Consider the following 19,671-nt stretch of genomic DNA (forward strand, 5'->3'; position numbering starts at 1 on the left):
AGTTTGAGAGGCACATTTTCACTGGAAATTGTGCCTTAAACATTAATCACTTGAGCTCTGTGCAACCTGCAGGACAGAAGCACTGGTGCTGCCAAGAGGTGAAAACCCCCAGGATTTACTTTCTGGGTTTTTTTGGCGAGGAGCACGGGAGCAGTGCATAGCCCATCAGCTGTGTCTGTCCCGTGTCCCGCTGTCCGCCCCGTGTGCCCCGGAGCCAGCGGCAGGAGGAACGAGGTTGGCTGGAGAGATCAGCAGGTGTCACACGGTGGGAGGACCCAGCGGCATCGAGTTAAATTTTAACTTTGCTGTGTATTTCCCAAGGGAGGGATGCCTGTGACGTTAAAGGGAAAACATTTCAACACTTTGTGCATTTAAAAGCCAGGGAATGCCCTCACACGGAGCAGCACATGAAGCACTCAAACCTGAGCACAGAATCAATGAGGCTGGAAAAGAACTCTGATACCATCGAGCCCAGCCCACGGCCCGACCCCACCACGTCAGCCGGACCACGGCACTGAGTGCCACGTCCACTCTTTCTTAAACACCTCCAGGGACGGTGACCCCACCAGCCCCCTGGGCAGGCTATCCCAATGCCTAACTGTGCTTTCTGAAAAGAAATTCTGCTCAGAATTCTGAGGAGAAACACGCCTCTTCTGAGAAGAAATTCCTCCGAAGATCCAAAATTCCTCCTAACGCAGGGGTCCGTGCTTGCTGCCCGCCCCGCGTGGTTCTGAGGGGCAATCCGAGCCGTCCCTCACCGCTGACCTTTAATGACCTTTAATGACATTTCGGCTCCGCCGGCCAGCAGGGGGCGTTGCCCGGGCCGCCGCAGCGCAGACCCGCGCATGCGCAGGGCGCGGGGACGCAGGACAGGCGGCGGTCGCGGCCGAGGAGGCGGCGGCTGAAGGAGAGCCGCGGACGGGCCCCGCGGCAGGCGCTGCCCTCTCTCCCTTCCCGCTCCATGCGCAAGATGCTGCTGGCCGCGCTCTCCCGATTGCTGCAGGGCCCGGCGGCCGCCGGGAGGACGGTGAGTGCGGCCGCTGAGCGCGGCCGGTGCCGGCCCGTTCGGGAGTGGTGCGGGGTAGGAGGGGCGCGCGGGGGCAGCTCCAGGAACAGCCTGGGAGAGACGGCGGGGGCTGCCCGGGAGCGTGGCTCCGGCGGCAAAGGAGAAACACTGATGAAAAATTAAATAAATAAAAAAACCCTGGGTTTTTCATTCCCTGTCTCTGCCTGACGATCCCAAGTGACAGTAAAATGGTCGTCGCGTGTAGGAGCTCGCTTTTTAAGCCCTTAATGGCGCAGGGCTTTGATCGATCTTGTTCCTACACTCTTGGACAGCACAGGTCAGGTCCCTCTGAGGGGCCTGCTCGGCCCGAGTGTGACTGAACTGCTTGACCTCCCTTTGCTCAGCCAACAGCCCCTTTCAACTTCTGCATGAATTTTGTTTCAAAGTTTGGTTTTTTTTGTTATTAGTGTGAGTCACTTGTTGTATTTTATCTTTGTTGTGTGAAAAATCGTGCTTTTACCACTTCATGCTGCTTATTCCACTGTAATGACTGTAGCCATGAGGAAAAATTAACCCTGCTGAAAAAAGCTTGTTGGCAAGGCCAGAGTTAAAAGGTATTTTTAGGTAACTGGAAATCAGGTGCCTTTTTGCCATGGAGAGCAGATATATTGCTGCTTCCCGGTTCTGAGGCAGCTCTCTCACCCAGGCATTCGCTGCTTGTGGATCACTGGATCCATCACAAAAACACAGGGCAGAAAATTCACTGGAAGCTCTCGTTATCTGTCTTTGGGCTGCATATCTTGGAGTATTTCCTACTTCACAAATAGAATCTCTAGATGAAATTCTGCAAATATGGGTGGCTAAAATTTGTCCCTTACTACAGGTATTTGGCCTGCTCTGGACATGCTGTGTTCTCCTGGAATGCCAAAGTAAACCTGGTTCAGATATTTCAATAACTGCTTACCAAATATGTAAATATTTGTCTTTAATTGTTCCTATGCCTCTGTAGTGAAGGCATAAATTACCAAATAAATAGAGGTAGACTTAATCCATAAAGCAGTACCTCATATATGCTTTGAGCATTCTCCAGAGTGTACAGATGGATTTCCATGTATAGAAATTATCATTTGCAGTGTTCTGTTCTGGATGGATAATAATTTGCTGACTTCTTCTCCCCTCATTATTTGATACAGCTATTTACTCTTCTTCATTTTTTTTTTCCTTCCAAATGCTGCTAACCTAGGGAGCTGTTAGTGAGGTAAGGCCTCAGTCAGTCTGGTCTAGGTGTACCTTTGATAGGTGTACTGCCCACAAATCAGGGCTTTTGTCCAGACTCCTCAGTGTGCTTTTATGTCCTCTTCAGGGCAGGGAGTTTAACCAGGTGGGCTAAAGAGATCCTTCCCAACCCTGCCCATTCTGAGATACTGTGAATCCAAACTGTGGATTTACTCCAGCTCTAGAAGTAAAATAGCTTTTCTTCACTGATAATACTGATGTATTGTGGTAAATAGTGTAGAAACTGGGTTTAAATTAAAACTCCTAAATATTTAATCTGATATCAGGGCAGAGTGAATGGGGGCAGTGTTACTGATAAATCTGATCAGTATGCAACAGAGGAGGTAACCACCATGGGTTGAGAATTTTCTCCCAAGCTTCACACGTGTCAGTCAGAACTTTTTTGGAGATGGTGACCTGAACATTCTCAAAATTTTGGTGGAATCTGCCTTCAGCTAAATGTGTGTGGATTCCCTGGCTGAAGGAGCTGCTGAAGTTTTTCTGTAACTTATTTAGCAGCCTAGTCTTGCCACTAAAGATGTAGTGTTCCTTATGCTGTGGCCACAGAGCATGCATGGACACGGGCCCATCCTGTCTGATGCTGCAGTGAAACTTGCTAAAGTAATCTAAAATCACCACCACTCACTGGTCAATACCCAGTGTTCCTTCTTTAAAAGGGAGCAGTAGTGTATTTTTAAACATCTTTCCCATCTCTCCCCTACCATGTCGCCCTTTCTGTTCTGTATTTCTTGTATCCTCAGGAACCTTCTGTGTTTCCACGTAATTTTTAGAGTAGTGGCCATGCTGGTACTAAAATGATTCTCTCTCTCTCCATTGTTATGGCTTTGAATCCTCCAGTTTCTCTTCCTATTAAAAATAAAAACTGAGAGCAGTTTATATTTCAGATATCTGCTGGATTCCTTTTGTTTGGTTGGTTTTGGATTGGGTTTTTCTTGTTCTATCTAGTCAAAATTCCAGTCAGCACAGAGAGTCAGCAATCAAAGTCTGCATTGGCTGTCTCTCCTTATATTGTCAGCCTGGCATCTGAAGGGATAAACAATTATTTTTATGGTTTTGGTGCTCTTCATTGTCAAAAGTTTTGAAACTTACTGGGTTTATTTTAATCAAGAGTATTACCAGTTTATTTTAATCAAGAGTATTACCAGTTTAAATTCTCTTTTTCTAATCCTAATTTTAAATAATGGGTTTTAAAGGACTTTGGCATACAGAATAAAAGTTCCCAGGTCTTATGGTATATACTACTGCTGTGTCTTATTTATAAATTATCTCAGTTTGGGAGTACTCTTAGAAATTACTTGAAAAGAATACTCTTAGAAATTACTTGCAAAGTCACATACTTTTACTTGATAATTACATTTAAACTTTGCTGATGCTTTGGTTTTGTCTTTCTTTTAAGGCCTCTCGAGTGATGGTGGCATCACGTAACTACGGAGACTTCGCAAGTGAAGCTAAGTTTGAGATTAAGGTGAAGAAGAACACTTAGTACTGGCATTCTTTGTAAGCATTTGTTAGAGATCTTAACCTGATGGGCTGGTCCCCAGATCTCTTTCAGTTAGAAAATGTGGTTTGAATTTCCAGAACCAAACCCCTCACTAGCTGACCTGATTACTAAGTGCAGCTGGAAGCATTGTGTTGGCAGTGTGTGGTAGTGTTACTTGTTTCTTAAGAATGTGAAGTTGTGATTTTTTACAGCTGTTATATTACAATGCAGCTGTGAGAGCAGTGTTAGAAAGAAACTAAAGAACCTTTTCTGTTCTGTTCTGTTGTTTCCTTAATGCTTTTCAAACAATTAGGTGTTTGCAGTCTGTCCCAAAGATGCAGCTGGTTGAAGTCTGTGTGGCTTTTTGAGGAAAAAATATGGCATCCTTTCAATGTTTGACTTGGTGCTGCTCAGAAAACTTGTGTTATATTCTGTCAGCTTTCCACTGTGGCTGGGTCTTAGGAAAAAGTGATGTTTCTATTGGCAGTAGCTTCTGGGCTGGTGTTTCATTCAGGAGTTGATGAAGGAAAATCTGAAAGAAATAATTTGTGTTGTTTTCCACCCTCTCCCTGTTTGGCTGTGCTGTGAAGTGTGAAAATTGTTTCAGGTGGAAGGGAAGGAATATATGTTTATATGAAAATTCTTTTTTGAGTAGATACAAGGTTTAATATTTGATCTTGTGTTGATAACAAGACTCCAGGGTTTCTGTTGTTCTGTGAACTTTGAAGCAGAGTTGTCTTGAGTAGTGTGCCCAGGTGTTATATCCAGTTCATCTAGGTGTCAGTGGATTTGCTCTGGAGTGACTTTTGATTTGATAGAAGCTGCCTTTAACCTATATAAAAGTATTTTGGCCATTTAATCTGCACTGACAGAGTCATTTGTTTAGTCTCTTCCACTGAACTTACTGTTTATTTATCATAAAGGTAGCAGAGGTGAGGGCCAGTCTTAGGGCCAGATCTTACAAACTGTTTAACAGAGGAAACTCTTGATCTTTCTTATCTTTTCACTAAGCCTCTGTAGCTCTTACCTAGTATTTAGTGTGCAACAACCATGGAAATGTGCTTTTTGCCATATTTCTGGAGGACTTGAGTTCATCTTCTGCTTCTAGGAATAATGAGGCTTTATTTTCTGAGTAGAAATCTGTCTTTATTAAAAATAAGGGTTTTATTTCCCTGAATTTTGAAACAGTGCACAGTTGTCCTGACCTATTACACTCTGAATTTGAAAATGGCAGATCATGAAAAAATGAAGTAATATTCCTAAGTAGGATGAATGGTTTTGAGGGAATGATGACTTGTTTGACTGCAGCAGTGTGACCTGCACCGGCTGGAGACAGGGCCGGCCACCACGGCGGTGATGACGCGGGACGAGGGGCTGCAGTACTACAAGACCATGCAGACCATCCGCCGCATGGAGCTCAAGTCTGACCAGCTCTACAAGCAGAAGATCATTCGTGGCTTCTGCCACTTATATGATGGTCAGGTAAGAGCTCTGGGCCAGGAGGTTTTTCATTGTCTTAGCTTATTTAATGTAGGGATTTTAATAGAGTGGAGAATGTAGAAGTGGTTTATCTATGTGCATTGTGAGAGAAGGAGAGGGACGAGAGGAGGGAGGAGGAGAGACACAAAGACAGGGAAGGGCACAGTGCAGCTGAAGATCAGCTGAATGTGAGGAATGAGCACATTTGAAGGCCTGCATTTTTCCCCTCAAGTTTCATTGATGGCTTTTGTTTCTGTATCTCATGGATCATGTGCCCACTAAAAAGCAGCAGCCCGGAGAACCTATCCTCATGCTAACATTCTCCATCTGCAAAGCAGGCACACAGCTGGCCCTACTAGTAGCCTTCACCCGAACCCATGGCTCTGACCACCTTCACAACTTCAACCTCCTACAATGCTAAAAATTATCCCCCCAACTGCAATACTCCTCCCCTTAACCCTCCTCTCCTCATGCAAACACCTGTGAAATGACATTACATTATACAGCCTACTAATCACCATCATCAGCCTCCAATGACTTACACCAGCATGCTACCCAAACAAAGGCCTAACCCCCTGAACATCCATTGACCAAATCTCCTCCCCTCTGCTAGTCCTTCATGGACTTACTGAAACTTTGCTGTCTGTCCATTATCCCCTGATATATTTGAATTGTGATTGTTGAGATACTTCATTGGGGGAAGAAATTCTTCAGATATTTGCAGATTCTGGTTCTTCTCCCGTTTGCCTTTGCTAGTCAGTCAGATGGGAATGTAGAGCCCAAGGCTGTTGTAGCTCCAGGCCTGTTACCAACCCTTGGGATTTAAGTCGGTCTCCTGTATCTGTGCTCTTCCTGTGACCGGCCACTATTTGGTGTGTGTGGGATCAGCAGTATGCCACAGTGCTGACTGTGGCAGCTGTGTTTTTCTTCCTTGCTAACCTTGTCTGTTGTGTGTAACAGGAGGCCTGCTGTGTGGGGATTGAGGCTGCCATAAAGCCCACAGACCATGTGATAACGGCGTACAGAGCCCACGGCTTCACCTACACCCGGGGGGTGCCTGTCCGGGAGATCCTCGCTGAGCTCACAGGTTTGTGCTCTGCACAGTGAGGTCACATCTGCTGTGCTTGTGCCAGAATGCTTCTCTCAAATTCAAAGTGATGTCAGTGCACAAAGTATACTGGGCCTTCAGAAGCAGTTTAGTGACATAGCAGAATGGATCAATTGTTTCAGTTCTATGAATCACTGATTTTTACTGTGAAAATTAGCTAATCAGGAATATTGAAGTACTGGTACTTCTAAAAAACAAATTCATAAGATTTTTCTGGATACCATATGCTGTATTCATTGTGCTGCAGCAGGTTTGAACTTGCTCATGATAGGCATCTGCTCTCAGTGGGACAGGGCATTATCCTTCCTAGGAGAAAGACCTGGATTTTCAGAATTATGCTGATGAAGTCTTAGGAAGACTGGTAAACTTTGCCTGTAATGATAAACTGATTTGGGAGAATTTGACTGTAACAAGAATATTAAGTGATAATCGAGACAGAGATTTTGCAGAAAGGAGAGATGGCTGTCCACACTAGGATTGAGGATGGAGCAGGGAAGAGAGGATCAGCCTGATGAACTCATGTGAGGTCTGTGAACAGATCCAAGGAGGTTGAAGGCCTTTATGCATCACTGGTATAATAAAGACTTGATCTGAGAATCTTCATGCTTGAAATGTTAGTATAGGAAAGCCTGTTTGGGAGTTAGACAGGTGGTATGATTTTGAAAACTAACAATTGTTTATGCTAAGAATGCACAACTGTAATGTGCACAAAAACCCAGAATCCAGTGGTGACTGATTGGCCAAGTGTCACTGGGTACTGGTAAGTCAGAAAATAAATGGGAAGATTGTCATGACTGAAGCCAACTATGGCTGTGGAGATACAAATATGAGTCATAATGTAGTGGGATTTTTTTACATTTCATGACACATAACTTTCTTTAACATTATACTTGACTTTATTGGGGCTCTTTCAATTGGGAAGGAATGCCTGTGGTAAAGAGACAGTTATTCCAGAAAATGACACTTGGGGAAAGTTCTTAGAGCTGCTGCTAGAGCCATTCTTGCAAAGAAGGATCTTGACTACAAATGCCAAACTAAAAGACAGCATGAGTTACAATGACAGAATTAAAAAATCTTTGAAGGAGAAGGAAGCAGAGTCACCCAAAATAAAACCGTAGATAAGATCCTAGAGGAAACAAGCTATAGAAAAGGACTTTTCAGGAGAATTGACAATTACATGAGAAATGAGTTTGTGTTCTAAGAAAAGTAGAAAATGTAGCAAAAAGTAACATTGGTTAATAAGGAATTATTAAATACAAGAAGGGAGTGTACAAAAAGTGGAGGGAGCTTGATAAAAGTAAATTATACAGCCTACTTTTACTTATTCGTAAAACTATTTTTCTTAAAATTAGACTTTTTTTTCTTTGGTCCTAGCTGGCAAAATCTGTAACAGCTCCCACAAAGCCAATTAACCAATCCATAAACATAGGAAAGGTATGAGAAATATCAGCAATAAAAATGATCCACTACAAAGTAAGAAAGAGAAGTACAAATTTCAGAAAGAGACGCATTTCTAAAATAAACACACAGGCTAATATAAGAAAACCAACCAGACAAGCTGTGCATATTAGAAATAAAATACAATCTTCTATGAATAGTAACAAGACAGAAAAGAGTAGGATATGGAATGGGCTGATGAGAAATTCTGTGTTCTTAGATGGGCTCATTTAAATAGGGTTTGTTGTAAGGCTTAATGGATCACTTGTTATCTTCAAACTACACCTTGAATTAAGCTGGGCTGGTTGACTAATGTTTATGTTGGGGTGGAATGGGGAGCTGGTAGCAGTTGGGGTTTTTTTTAGTGTCCTATTGGTAATTTTTACATGAGGTTATTGTCAAAGGGAAGACAAGTCTAAATTATTGCAAGTAATTTGGAACATTATTCTTACTTTTCTGGCAGAAGCTGAAAGTAATTATATACTTCTTGCAGATTAAGATATGGGACCTTGTTGTCTATAAAAAAAAAAAACCTCATATTTATCTGAAAGTGCTTTTGTATAGTAGGACACTGAAACTTTTGTTTGGTTTTGAAATTTCTTAATCTCGTCCATATTACCACAGTTACGCTTTTGTTATTGTTCTCTCTTTTCCCTCCTTATTTGTTTTCTGAGATGTTTAACTGTAAACTTGTATGAGAGAGGCCCTCATGTCCTAACTCCACACAGATCATGGCCTTAGTGTTACTACCTTTAGGAACTGAATTACATGTTTCTATTTGTGTATTATTTTTCCTCCAAAACAGAAGTTGCTTGTTATTCACGTTTCAGGTCGAAAAGGAGGATGTGCAAAGGGAAAAGGAGGTTCAATGCATATGTATACCAAAAACTTCTATGGTGGCAATGGTATTGTTGGTGCTCAGGTACATACATTACTTCTGTTTTAAAGCACAAGCTCAATTAACTTGTTTCCTGTTGCCTCTCAGTGTTTCCTCTCAGTTTTTGTGCTTTGTGACCTTGTATGCAGATACCATTACTCTGAGGCTGGTATGTCTTATTCTGGTGTTCTCACCATTTTGTAAACTGTAGAAAAATAATTCAAATTGAGAATACCTTTCATGTTTATATTTTGGCTGCAATAACATTTGTAACAAAGGGAAGCTGATTGGTAACAGCTTGTTTGTTGAGCAGGTTTCTAACAGCCTAAATGTCTCCTTCAAGATCTCAGGCTGCCTATATTCAACTCCTTTTAATGTTGTTCTAAAATGTTTTGTCCTGTACTCTGTGGCAGGTTCCTCTTGGAGCTGGGATTGCTCTGGCCTGTAAATACTTTGCTAAAAATGAAATCTGCGTGACCTTGTATGGGGATGGTGCCGCCAATCAGGTAAAGCAGTGTGGCTGGGGGAATCCCTTTTCCTTCTGTGCTCTGAGCTCTGCCTTTACTCCAAGGGGTGGAAGAGCACACTTTGCTCTCCCTGTGTACCTGCAACCCAGGCAGTGTTGATGAACTCCCTGGAGGTGGCCAGGCATGTTGCAGATTTTGGACATGGCCACCTCTTATTTGAGTTGTTTTAGGTGTTTGAGCAGGGATGTGTTCCAACAACTGTGTAGTCCTCAGAGGGGTGATTCAGGTGAACAGTTTAGAAGTTAATTGCTAGGTGCTCTTTATACATCAGGAATGTTCCATGTGCCTGCAGTCTTTTATCATAGTTTGGACCTGTGTAAACATCTGTCCTTCCCCACCCCTGTTTTGAGTTTGGCCCTTGTAGCTGTAGTGGAGGGAAAGGTTTTTGGCTCCTTCTGTTCTGGAGCACAGAGTGTGAATGAGGCTAATGGTTAATTATGTGAATGGCACACAAATCTTGAGAGGAGAGGTTTCCAGTTACTCTTTACCCTCTTTCCAGTTGTGCACAGCTCACCTAAGTGTGGCACCCTGAACTGTCTGTGCTGTAAGGAGAGCTCTGAAGGATGGCAGTGAAGATGACAGTGCTGCTGGATAGGGAGAGAGAGATGTGTAAATCATGTTTCTGAAGACTGAGAAGAGGACAGAGCATTCTGGCAGAGCCAGTTACTATTGATATTCCAGCCAGGATATTCCAGCCAGACTCTTCATGTTATCAGCTGAGACAATAAGCCAGATAAGCAGTTGGTGATTTGTGTGTACCACTGATGGTTTCACACTTTCAAAGCACAGGTGGAGATCTCAGTTCATGGTTTTCCCTGAATTTGACTCAGAGCAATCAAGGCTGACTGCAGTCAAACTTAACTTTGCTGTAGCAGCATCCTGCCAGGTAAATAAATTGTCAAGTATTTTTTATGACTGTTGCTGAAATACCTGAGTTAAGTTAAAGTGGAAGGTTTTGTGGTACCCTAACACAGATACTGATTCAGGCTTAAAAATGAACTTCTGTCAACTACTGGTTGAGATGAAAATTACCTTATATAGTGTAGCTTCTCTTTTATTCCTTCTGACCTGTAGCAAATGGCTGGTTTCAGATCACTTTAAGTATTACAATTTCTAGACCTCTGCAACTGAAGGATTTTCAGTAGAGCCTAATGTTGAAGGCTGAGCTCCCTGATGAGATGTAACTTAATTTTCTTTCAGGGCCAGATATTTGAAACCTACAACATGGCTGCCTTATGGAAGTTGCCTTGTATTTTTGTCTGTGAGAACAATCGGTATGGAATGGGAACATCAGTTGAAAGAGCTGCAGCCAGCACTGACTACTACAAAAGAGGATACTTCATTCCAGGTCTCAGGGTGAGTACAGCTTTTTTTTTGAGGGGGAATGTGTGTGCACATACCTACACAACACATACATAGGTATTTAGTTTATTTCTACATATATTTACTTGAAGATGAATTCTGTTCCACTTGTAGAATTATGAGATTTGAAGTTTGGAGGCTGGGATTTTTTTTGCCTTACCATGTCTTTTCTCATTACCAGGTGGATGGCATGGATGTGCTCTGTGTCCGAGAAGCAATAAAGTTTGCAGCTGAGTACTGCAGATCTGGAAAAGTAAGTCTGTAATTGGCATTCCTTCTCCATGGGTGGAATTCTTGCAAGCTATTGCTGCATAAGTAGTTCCTCAATTGGTATTAACCAAACACTTATTATTTATACTGTCAGTTTTTCCCATTTCTACCACAGTTACTTTCTGTTGTGAAAGGTGTTATGACTGTCAGGCAGTTGTGATCTCTGTGTTTAGTTAGGGGAAGCATCAAGGAAGGTGATAGTCATTCTATATTTACAAGAAATGGAAAGTGAAATAAAGGTTTTGTGAGTCAATGTTAGTGTCTGTCACCCAAGTACAGTAACACTGGTTTTGAAGATTTTCAATACTTGAAGTAATGAAGGTTCTGTGAGGTAATTGGAAATACTCTGAGTAATGGTGGAAGGAAAGAAATTGTAAAGCTGCTCATGAGAACATGAAAATAAATGCTTACAATATCAGCACATGCTTTCATTTAAAAAGAATTAGGTTTCATTTTACTGTGTGAAACTATAAGTGCTAATATTATGTAAATTAAACTGAGAAGAACCTATTGAATAAAAATAATTGATCACTAGTGCAATTCAGCTCAAGCAAACAGTTGCTGCTGTAACAAGTTGGTCACTCATGGTGGCAGCACTCAGTATTTCTGTTCATTTCAAGGGTCCTCTTGTGATGGAGTTACAGACGTATCGTTACCATGGCCACAGTATGAGTGACCCTGGAATAAGGTACTGTCACATTCTTCCTTCTTTCTTTTCACTGAAAATAAGTACTGATGGTCAGATTCTAAGAGATTATACTGTGAAATTCAGTGTTTCAATCAGATGTCAGATGCATTTAAAGGTTACAGTGAAACTGCTATGAGCAGCCTGCTCACTCATCTCCCTGCTCAGCTGCTAATCTGTAGCCATGTCACACACTTGTTTTAATGCAGAATTAAAAGATGTGGGTTTAGAACAAGCACAAAGTCAGTTAAACTTCTGTGCTCTCTATTAATGAATTCTGCTTACAGTGTGTCCTAGTGAAGGTTTGATTAATTAGCATCATGCTTTTCTGGGGTTTTAAAAAGATTAAAGTCCTGTAAGGTAAAATTACAAGAACAGTTTGGACTCCCCAGACAAGTAGAACACATCTTAAAAGTACAAACATCCAGGTGCTAGAGAGATTTAGGCAACTGATCAAGCTGCATGTGTCTGCATGAATTTGAGGTGTATCCCAGCTCTTCACTGGAAACTTGCAGTGACTTGGAAGCATGTGGATGTCATGCAGCCCCCTCCATAGCAGGGAAGGGTTAGGAGGAAATATGGCCCTTCAGGATAACTGTCTCAGGCTGGGTTTGTTCCCCTTTCCCTTGAGTCTGGAGCTACTTCTGCTCAGTTGGTTTTTACAAATCTCTCTCCAGAGGCCTCTGGCTCTGTGCCATCCTTTGGGTGATCAATGCTCTGTGTTGTCACTGCATCCCTGCCAACTCTTTGGACTCTTCTTCTAGAAGTGAGTTGTGTCCAGACCTCACTGTGCCCCAGGGTTCACGTCTTTGCCTGTCTTGTTCCTAGCTATCGTACTAGAGAAGAAATTCAAGAAGTGAGGAGCAAAAGTGATCCCATTACTTTGCTGAAGGACAGAATGGTCAACAACAACCTTGCTAGTGTTGAAGAACTAAAGGTATGGTTTTAGTTGCTATGTAAGGAAGCTCTTGAGCAGTCACACACTGATGATCTCCAGAAAGCACATCACTGGGCAGCATGCCATGCTTTTCTTTAAAGTTACTTAAGGTTTGCTTTAACATCACTTTTGTAAGTGAAGGTGAAGTTTTGTTGCAGACCAGGTCCTGAAGTTGTCTTCTGCTGGAAAGGCCTTTTGCTTTTGGGTGCTAAGTAAGGCTGGGGGGTGTAATTTGCTAACAGATAGAAATCAGAATTACCTGGGCTTTCTTGACTCTCCAGAAGGGGATGAGTCTTGGAAAGGGAAATGACCAAATGTGAAGAATCCTAGTGAAGGAGTGAGGAGCTCTCTAACCCTGAGGAGCCCTCTAGGCTCAGTGGGGTCATGTTCCTTGGTCACTAAGGTACCAGTACTACCCAAAATGATGCAGTTTGGTAGGGAAGGAGTTTTAAAAGGTTTTTGATTTTATATTTCTAGTCATTGTTAACTAATTCTGACTGATATTTTAGCATAGCATTTACATTCAAAATCATGATGCTTTTTCTGAGCTGTCTTCTAATAAGCATGCATTTCTGGTTTAGGAAATCGATGTGGCAGTAAGGAAGGAGATTGAGGAAGCTGCTCAGTTTGCTACCACTGACCCAGAGCCTCCCCTGGAAGAACTGGGTCACCACATCTACTTCAATGAGCCGCCCTTTGAAGTGCGTGGCCCAAACCAGTGGATAAAGTACAAGTCTGTCAGCTAAAGGCCTTTTTATTGGTGTAACTTATTCTTGTGAATAAGTGAATGCATTTACAGGAACTATATAAACAACTCTTAAGCTTATTTAAGAGCTCCTTCAAAAGAGGAAATGTGTAAGGAAATCCATTTGAGTATGGAATTTCTTAACCATGCTGAATGTTTCAGAAGCAGCTAAGTCGAAAGTGGTTTATTTAAAGTGCTATATATTTGCTTTACTGACTTTCTTTGGATTGCTGTATGTGTTAAGTACAGTGTAAAAAGAAAAATAAAAATTAAACTTTACCAACCTTTATCTAATGGTCTGTGTTGTTTCATGAACTCTTTCCCAGAAACCCCACCAAAAATACAATTTATGTGCTCTGGTTTTGCTGCAGAAAAGTCACTAATTGAAAACACAGGCTTTTCTCAGTAGTTCAGTCAGAGTAGCTTTAATACAAAAAGCTGTATAAATCCATCTACAATGAGGTGACATGCTCTAGCATATCCCCTCCCTGCTCAAACCATCAGCCAGCAGAAGTAACACATTTTAAGTTCACAGTTTTCACAGTGCTGAAGCCAATTCAGGTGGGTTTTTTCTCTGCTAATGTTTTGTATTACATCGGCAGGCATCGTGTGCTTTAGTCTTGTCATAAATAACTCACATGCATTGACACTGACTTAAAAGCTGTTACTGTTCACTGTGCATTACACTGATGGTCAAACAAGCTACATAACTGTGCAAAACTTGCAAGCCACTGTACATATAAATATATACATCTAACAGGTTAAGTGCTGGGAATGTATTTCATTTGCTTATTCCCTTTCTGTGTTCTTCCAAAGCATTGACCTGCACTGAGGTCCTGCTGGATGCTTGTCGGTGGTTCAGGATTGCACTCCAGATTCTGCAGCGAACACCCCCCCTGCAGGAAGGGAAATGGAGATCAGTTAGGGAGAGCTCCCTCATCTCCATTGCCTTAAAATGAGCAAGAAGTAAAACAGAGAAATCCCAAGGATAGACTGGTTATGACAGTACATAACAAACTACACTGTTATGGTTATAGCTAAAACTTCCAGGTCAGCCAGGGGTTAACAGAATGATGAGAAAAGGACCTGAATCAATGGGTAGAAAACATAAATTGTTTTTGCCTGTTTTTCATATGATTACATATGAATATTTTCATACTATTTCATTGTGAAGAGTGCAAAAAAAGGTCCCAACCTGGATAAATGCCAAAGCAGATGGCTCAAAGCATCCTTGGTGTAGTTGTGTCACTTCTGAAAACTTTTATCAGGAAATCTGAGAGGAAACTGATGGCAGTTGCCCCTGAACTGTCGCTGACCTATTTAAGTAACCAACCTTTAAAATGTTTTTAACAAAATACGTTAATTAAGCTCTTAACAATGAACTAAAAAGTATTTTCTTACCGCAGCTGAAGATACCACAAGTCATCTTTGGTGATATCATTAAGGACAGCACTTAGTGTGTAATCTTCTTCAGCAAACTAAAAGGCAAATTTATTCATAAATAAATATTCCTTCTTTGAAACCAAACTGCTAATTATGACTAAAATTATGGGGTTTTTTTTAAATGCAATTTATTTTTACCCTCTTAATGGTATCCAAGTCTGCTCCTTGTTGTTTCAGCCACTTCATGAGCTCAGGGTCTGCATTCTCTCTAAAAGTTGCTGCAGACCGCTGGGAATCTTTTAACAGAAAACAAAGGTTAATACACCTCAAAACTAGGGCAAAAGTGGTTGTTTCCAGGTAAGCTGAAGCTGTATGACTTTGCATCCTTTCAACAAACACATGATCTCATATGTTTTTGTGTAACTGCAGTGTCTCCTCATACCTTTGGGTTTAAGTTTTAATTGAAGCAATTGTAATTCCTGAGTCTTCTGCTCCAAAGATTGTCGTAAGAGGGTCTGATACTCTTTCTCCTTCTGAATGAGATTTTCCATAAGCCTTGTAAAATATAAGAAAGATCAAACACAACCACACTGAGTATAAATCTAACTGAAAAAAATATAATTTTTAATGAGTACCACAGGACAGAGGCATTTGTGAAGGGTAATGTCGTAAGTAACATCTCTTAATGGCTTAGAGATTTCATTTTGGATGTCTGAGACTCAGGGGTGCCACTTGAAGGCTTTCACCTGCAGAATTTAGTAAATAGATCATAAATTCTGTTCCTACTGTTTTGCAGCCTCCCAGGGCAGAGTTGCTGCCTTTATACTTTAATTTACAACTGAACAATGTAACACTGATGTTTTACCAGGGACTTTCTGATCACAGATTTACATCACATGCATAAAGAAGAATGGGAACTTCAGCTGTTAACAGGCTGGCAGCACCCTACACATGTAACTCACGAGAAACAGAGCAGGGCTCTGCTGAGCTCTGCTGGTGCTAAATAGTGGCCAGCCTGTCCCGTAAGCCAGGACAGAGCTGCTGTGGCCTTTCCTTGCAGGAACAGCTTTGAGGCACTGACACCAGTCAGGGGGCATCCAAGGAGTAGGAAGGAAACTGGCACAGTTACACAAACCTAATTACTTCCCTGTAGAAATCCAATGTGACATTCTGCAATTAATAGATTAACTACACAGAAACAAAAGTTGTACTGAATTATGTTCAGCTGCCATACTGTACTGCCAGGTATTCCAAATCCACCTGTGTTCCTGGAAGGCCTTATTACAAGGCAATAGGTGAGCAGTACTATGGGTAAGCATGTACCCATCAGTGTAGCTTTTCAAAGACAGCCTGAACATACACCCAGAGTCTTTACAGGAGATTTACCTTAAGGTGTCGTGTTTAAGTCTGCCCAGCTCCTGCCTGAGCTGCTGCTGAGCTTTGTGTGACACCTCAGAACTGAGGCTGCTGACACCCGATGTGATGGCAGCGTCCTCAGCCCCGTTCTGTTCAGAGGGTTGGAAATTCTGCTCCACTTCATCAGTGTCCTTGTCCCCACCTTCGGTTTCTGATGCTGGCTCAAAGTGAGTGTGAAGCTCTGGTAAAAGGAATGAGGGGAAGAACAAGATTCTTTTGGTAATTGTGTCTTCAGAGGCTGTGCAGTTTGTTCTTCACTACTGTGGGTGGGGAAGACTTTGCATAATGTGCTTTATTGCAACACTGAGCAGGGGGATGGTGAAGCCTTGTGTGAGCCGGAGCACAGGTTCTCTGGCATTGGTTCTAGAATGAGCAATGCACCAACAAAGGTAGAACTGTAGGTCATAGTTGTAGTGGGGACAAATATCATGAGATGAGTAATAAGACTGTCAGTAAAATATGTTAGGAGAAACCTGAAAGCTTGCATTTTTCCTAAATAGTAGGAGAAAAAAAATAGTGATTTTCCCTAACGTCCTGGGCCAAAGAGGAAGCATTTCTCTTCTCCAGGGAGAATTTCTAGCCCCACTTCTCAGAACTTGCTGCAGGTGGCCACCCTTATTACCGAAGAACAGCTGTGATTTTCCTTGTACAAAGTCCTAAAAAATGTGGCCAATTTGGCTTTAAAAGCCATGGCAACTTTGGACTGAAAGGGCTCACTGTTACTAAGTGTCTCAGAACATTCCTATACTGGAAGGGGTGCTCAGCATTTTAAACAGTTACAAAACTACTTAAATATTTCCAACTTAACTCATTCCTAGACAGTACTTAGACATTTATCTTCCTGGTGGTTTTTCCTATCATCCATCTATGGGCCAGAATCATCCTCTTCCTCATACTGATGCACTCGCTTCCAAACATCTGCTCCATAGCTCATTAATAATTTTTCAGAACACATAAGCAGACCTGTGCAGTGTTAACCATGCTGGATGCCATTAATGTATACAGAATAATTTCTTTCTTACTAGCAAATCTCCAGCTTGGACTGAATTTAATTTGCCTTTTTTTGGTCATGTTTGGACCACACTGGGGGTGCAGAACCACTGGTTATTTCCCCATTATGTGCTTTTGTACTGCAAGTACAGCATTAATCCTCCAGATCAACACTTCTTTCTCTGCATCACTCTGACCCCATGTCTTTTGATGAGTGGAACATGTGGTGCAGTTAATGGCATGCTGAAAGAGTAAACATCTGAATTGTTCCATTTGCTACAGCTCTTTGATATGCAGAGCACCTTTTTTTTTTTTTTTTTTAAAAAAGGATTATTTTCAGCTGCTTTACCTGGAATAAGAATAGTGACTGCTGCTTGGACTGCACGGCGGATGATGTTATCCATTGCAAACATCCAATGGGGCCTTATTAAGTGATTTCTTAACACTTTGTTCACCTGAAAAAGCAGCAGCAAACACCATTTGCTCACACCTTAGGAAAGAGAATCTTATTTTCCAATAGACATAATAAGCTTTATAAGGTAAAAACTGCACGCAGCACTAAAAACCTCCCACCTTTCAAAATCTAAACAACAGATTTGACAGTTTTAGGCTAGAGCTTTCAAACCATTTCAAACCAGACTGTGATATTCAAATTCTTCTACAGTGCAAGGAGGGAGAGGAATGGTGGGGAAACTGCAAACCCCTGGCATGAGCTTTGTTCAGGAGTAACCTGATGTAGTGGAAGGTGCCTCTGCCTATGCAAGGGGGGGTGGAAATAGATGATCTTTAAGATCTCTTCCAACCTAAAGCATTCCTCTGCCCCTACACCAGGAAAGGAACTCACTGCATCCTGGAATCCAAACAGCACCAGATGAATCTGATTGATGGAAGTGCTGTCAAAGTCCAAATCCATTTTCAACTTGGATATTGTAGAAGCCATCACTCTCTGCTCAGGAGAGTGTATGAAGTCCCTTAAAATCCCAATAATCTGCTTGATGTGGTCCACTGAAAGTTGCAGTTCTTCAGAGCTCTGGAGAAAAGACAATGAATGTATATCAAATGAATCCCAGAGTCATTAAACATCTCTTTAGTAGCATTAATATTCTAAGGGTTACATAGTTCTTCTGTATATTTCACATTGATGAACGGAATCACAGAAGTTTTGTTTCTGCAAAGTCTCTAGTTTTTATCTTTCCTTAAAAAAAAAAAAAAAAAAAGTATTTTCTGTTTTTAAAAAGCCCCTGTAAATCTACTGCTACTGTGGCTGTCACAAAGGGAAGAGGTTCCAAACGATATCCACGCATTCCTGCAATGTACTGCAGAGGGCAGCTCTCCTCCATAAAAAAAGCAAAATGAGTCACTAAGACACCCAATTTTTTTAGATACTATCCTTTCTCAATCTCCAGATTTCTCTCTAATCATGCAGATATTTGATTTCCTTAGGAAAAAAGGTATGCTTATATATGCATTTATCCCAAGTCAAAAAAAGGTCTAAAATGACACAGTGATTCACCAGTGTTTATTTTATGATTTTCACTCCATAACCCCCACAGTTAAAGCCATCCAAATGTCTGTAAGAACAACCTCTGTAATTAAAAGGTAGAGGGGCTAGTACATAAATTATGGAAGATAGAGGATTACAGCAGTGCTACAAAACAGCTGGAGAGTGAACCAGGACTTGCTGCTACTAAATAATCCTTCATTGCTGAAAATGCTGGGAGCCCTGATTATTTCTGACTCTGAATTTTAATTGTTTGTAAGGCTATCAGCTGTTTTGCAGTTTAAGCTCAGAGCAGAAATGTATTCCAGTTGTTTCCCCAGCCTGAGTTTGTGCTCTGTAGAGCCCTACAGGAGCCCCTGTGGTGCATTTGCTGTGGAAGGGAGCACAGGGAGCAGCGAACCCTGGGCTGTGCAGAGCTGACATGGAGCAGCAGGGCTTGACAGCTGAACCACAATGTCAACAGCTGGCTGGGGACACCACACTGAGAGTCAGCATGGTCCCCTTTATGGGAGTGCAGTCCAGGTGAAAAACCAGAGCTTTAGTAAGAATAAATGATGGGACAGTGTCACGAACAAGTGTGCTGGAGATTGCCCAAAAATCACTGACAAGGGTATGAGCAAAAGTCACATTCACCAGAGAGGCTCATCACAAGCAGACAGAATCACAGAATTTTAGGCTGGAAGAGACCTTTGAGATCATCGAGTCCAACCCATGTTCTAACACTTCAACTAGATCATGGCACCAAGTGCCACATCCAGTCTTCCCTTAAACACATGTGATGGTGACTCCACCACCTCCCTGGGTAGATGATTCCAGTATTTGACCACTTTTTCTGTGAAAAACTTCCTCCTTAATTCTAGCCTGCATCTCCCTTGGGGCAGCTTGAGACTGTGTCCTCTTGTTCTGTCTGTTGTTGCCCGGAGAAAGAGACCGACCCCCAGCTCACCACAGCCACCCTTCAGGAAGTTGAAGAGGGTGATAAGGTCACCTCTGAGTCTCCTTTTCTCATTAATTAAGACATTAAGAAGGAAAGGCTGTTACAGGTGTGTGGCAATGTCTGGGTGTGCATTAACCATTCTATGATTTTTTTTTCTTGCTCCTCTTCACAGTAACTAAACCTTCCCATCCCACCTTCCCCCCTTCAGAAAATTTACCTTAGCTTTCTTAAGATT

At 42.0% G+C, this 19,671-nt stretch overlaps 2 protein-coding genes across 3 annotated transcripts in view; one reads left to right on the plus strand and one right to left on the minus strand.

Annotated features, from left to right (window-relative positions):
* Positions 1-853: 853 nt before the first annotated feature.
* PDHA1 (pyruvate dehydrogenase E1 subunit alpha 1) lies at positions 854-13,498 on the plus strand. Its single transcript, XM_059493475.1, has 11 exons — positions 854-1,027; positions 3,699-3,767; positions 5,091-5,264; positions 6,222-6,348; positions 8,637-8,728; positions 9,097-9,189; positions 10,411-10,566; positions 10,754-10,825; positions 11,463-11,530; positions 12,356-12,464; positions 13,046-13,498. Exons 1-11 carry the CDS (start codon positions 962-964, stop codon positions 13,208-13,210), a joined length of 1,191 nt encoding a protein of 396 aa, XP_059349458.1. The 5' UTR covers positions 854-961; the 3' UTR covers positions 13,211-13,498.
* Positions 13,499-13,618: 120 nt separating this feature from the next.
* MAP3K15 (mitogen-activated protein kinase kinase kinase 15) overlaps positions 13,619-19,671 on the minus strand; it is an 81,068-nt gene continuing 75,015 nt past the window's right edge. For both annotated transcript variants that reach the window (XM_059494067.1, XM_059494066.1), the window contains 7 exons: positions 17,843-18,028; positions 17,348-17,453; positions 15,979-16,189; positions 15,035-15,147; positions 14,791-14,888; positions 14,611-14,687; positions 13,619-14,105 (listed from right to left, as the gene is read on the minus strand). In XM_059494067.1, coding sequence (XP_059350050.1) covers positions 13,991-14,105; positions 14,611-14,687; positions 14,791-14,888; positions 15,035-15,147; positions 15,979-16,189; positions 17,348-17,453; positions 17,843-18,028 — 906 coding nt within the window. In that variant the 3' untranslated portion in view covers positions 13,619-13,990. The remainder of the gene's footprint in view (positions 14,106-14,610; positions 14,688-14,790; positions 14,889-15,034; positions 15,148-15,978; positions 16,190-17,347; positions 17,454-17,842; positions 18,029-19,671) is intronic.

The sequence above is a fragment of the Ammospiza nelsoni genome, chromosome 2, assembly GCF_027579445.1.
Source record: "Ammospiza nelsoni isolate bAmmNel1 chromosome 2, bAmmNel1.pri, whole genome shotgun sequence".
Classification (NCBI taxonomy): Eukaryota; Metazoa; Chordata; class Aves; order Passeriformes; family Passerellidae; genus Ammospiza; species Ammospiza nelsoni.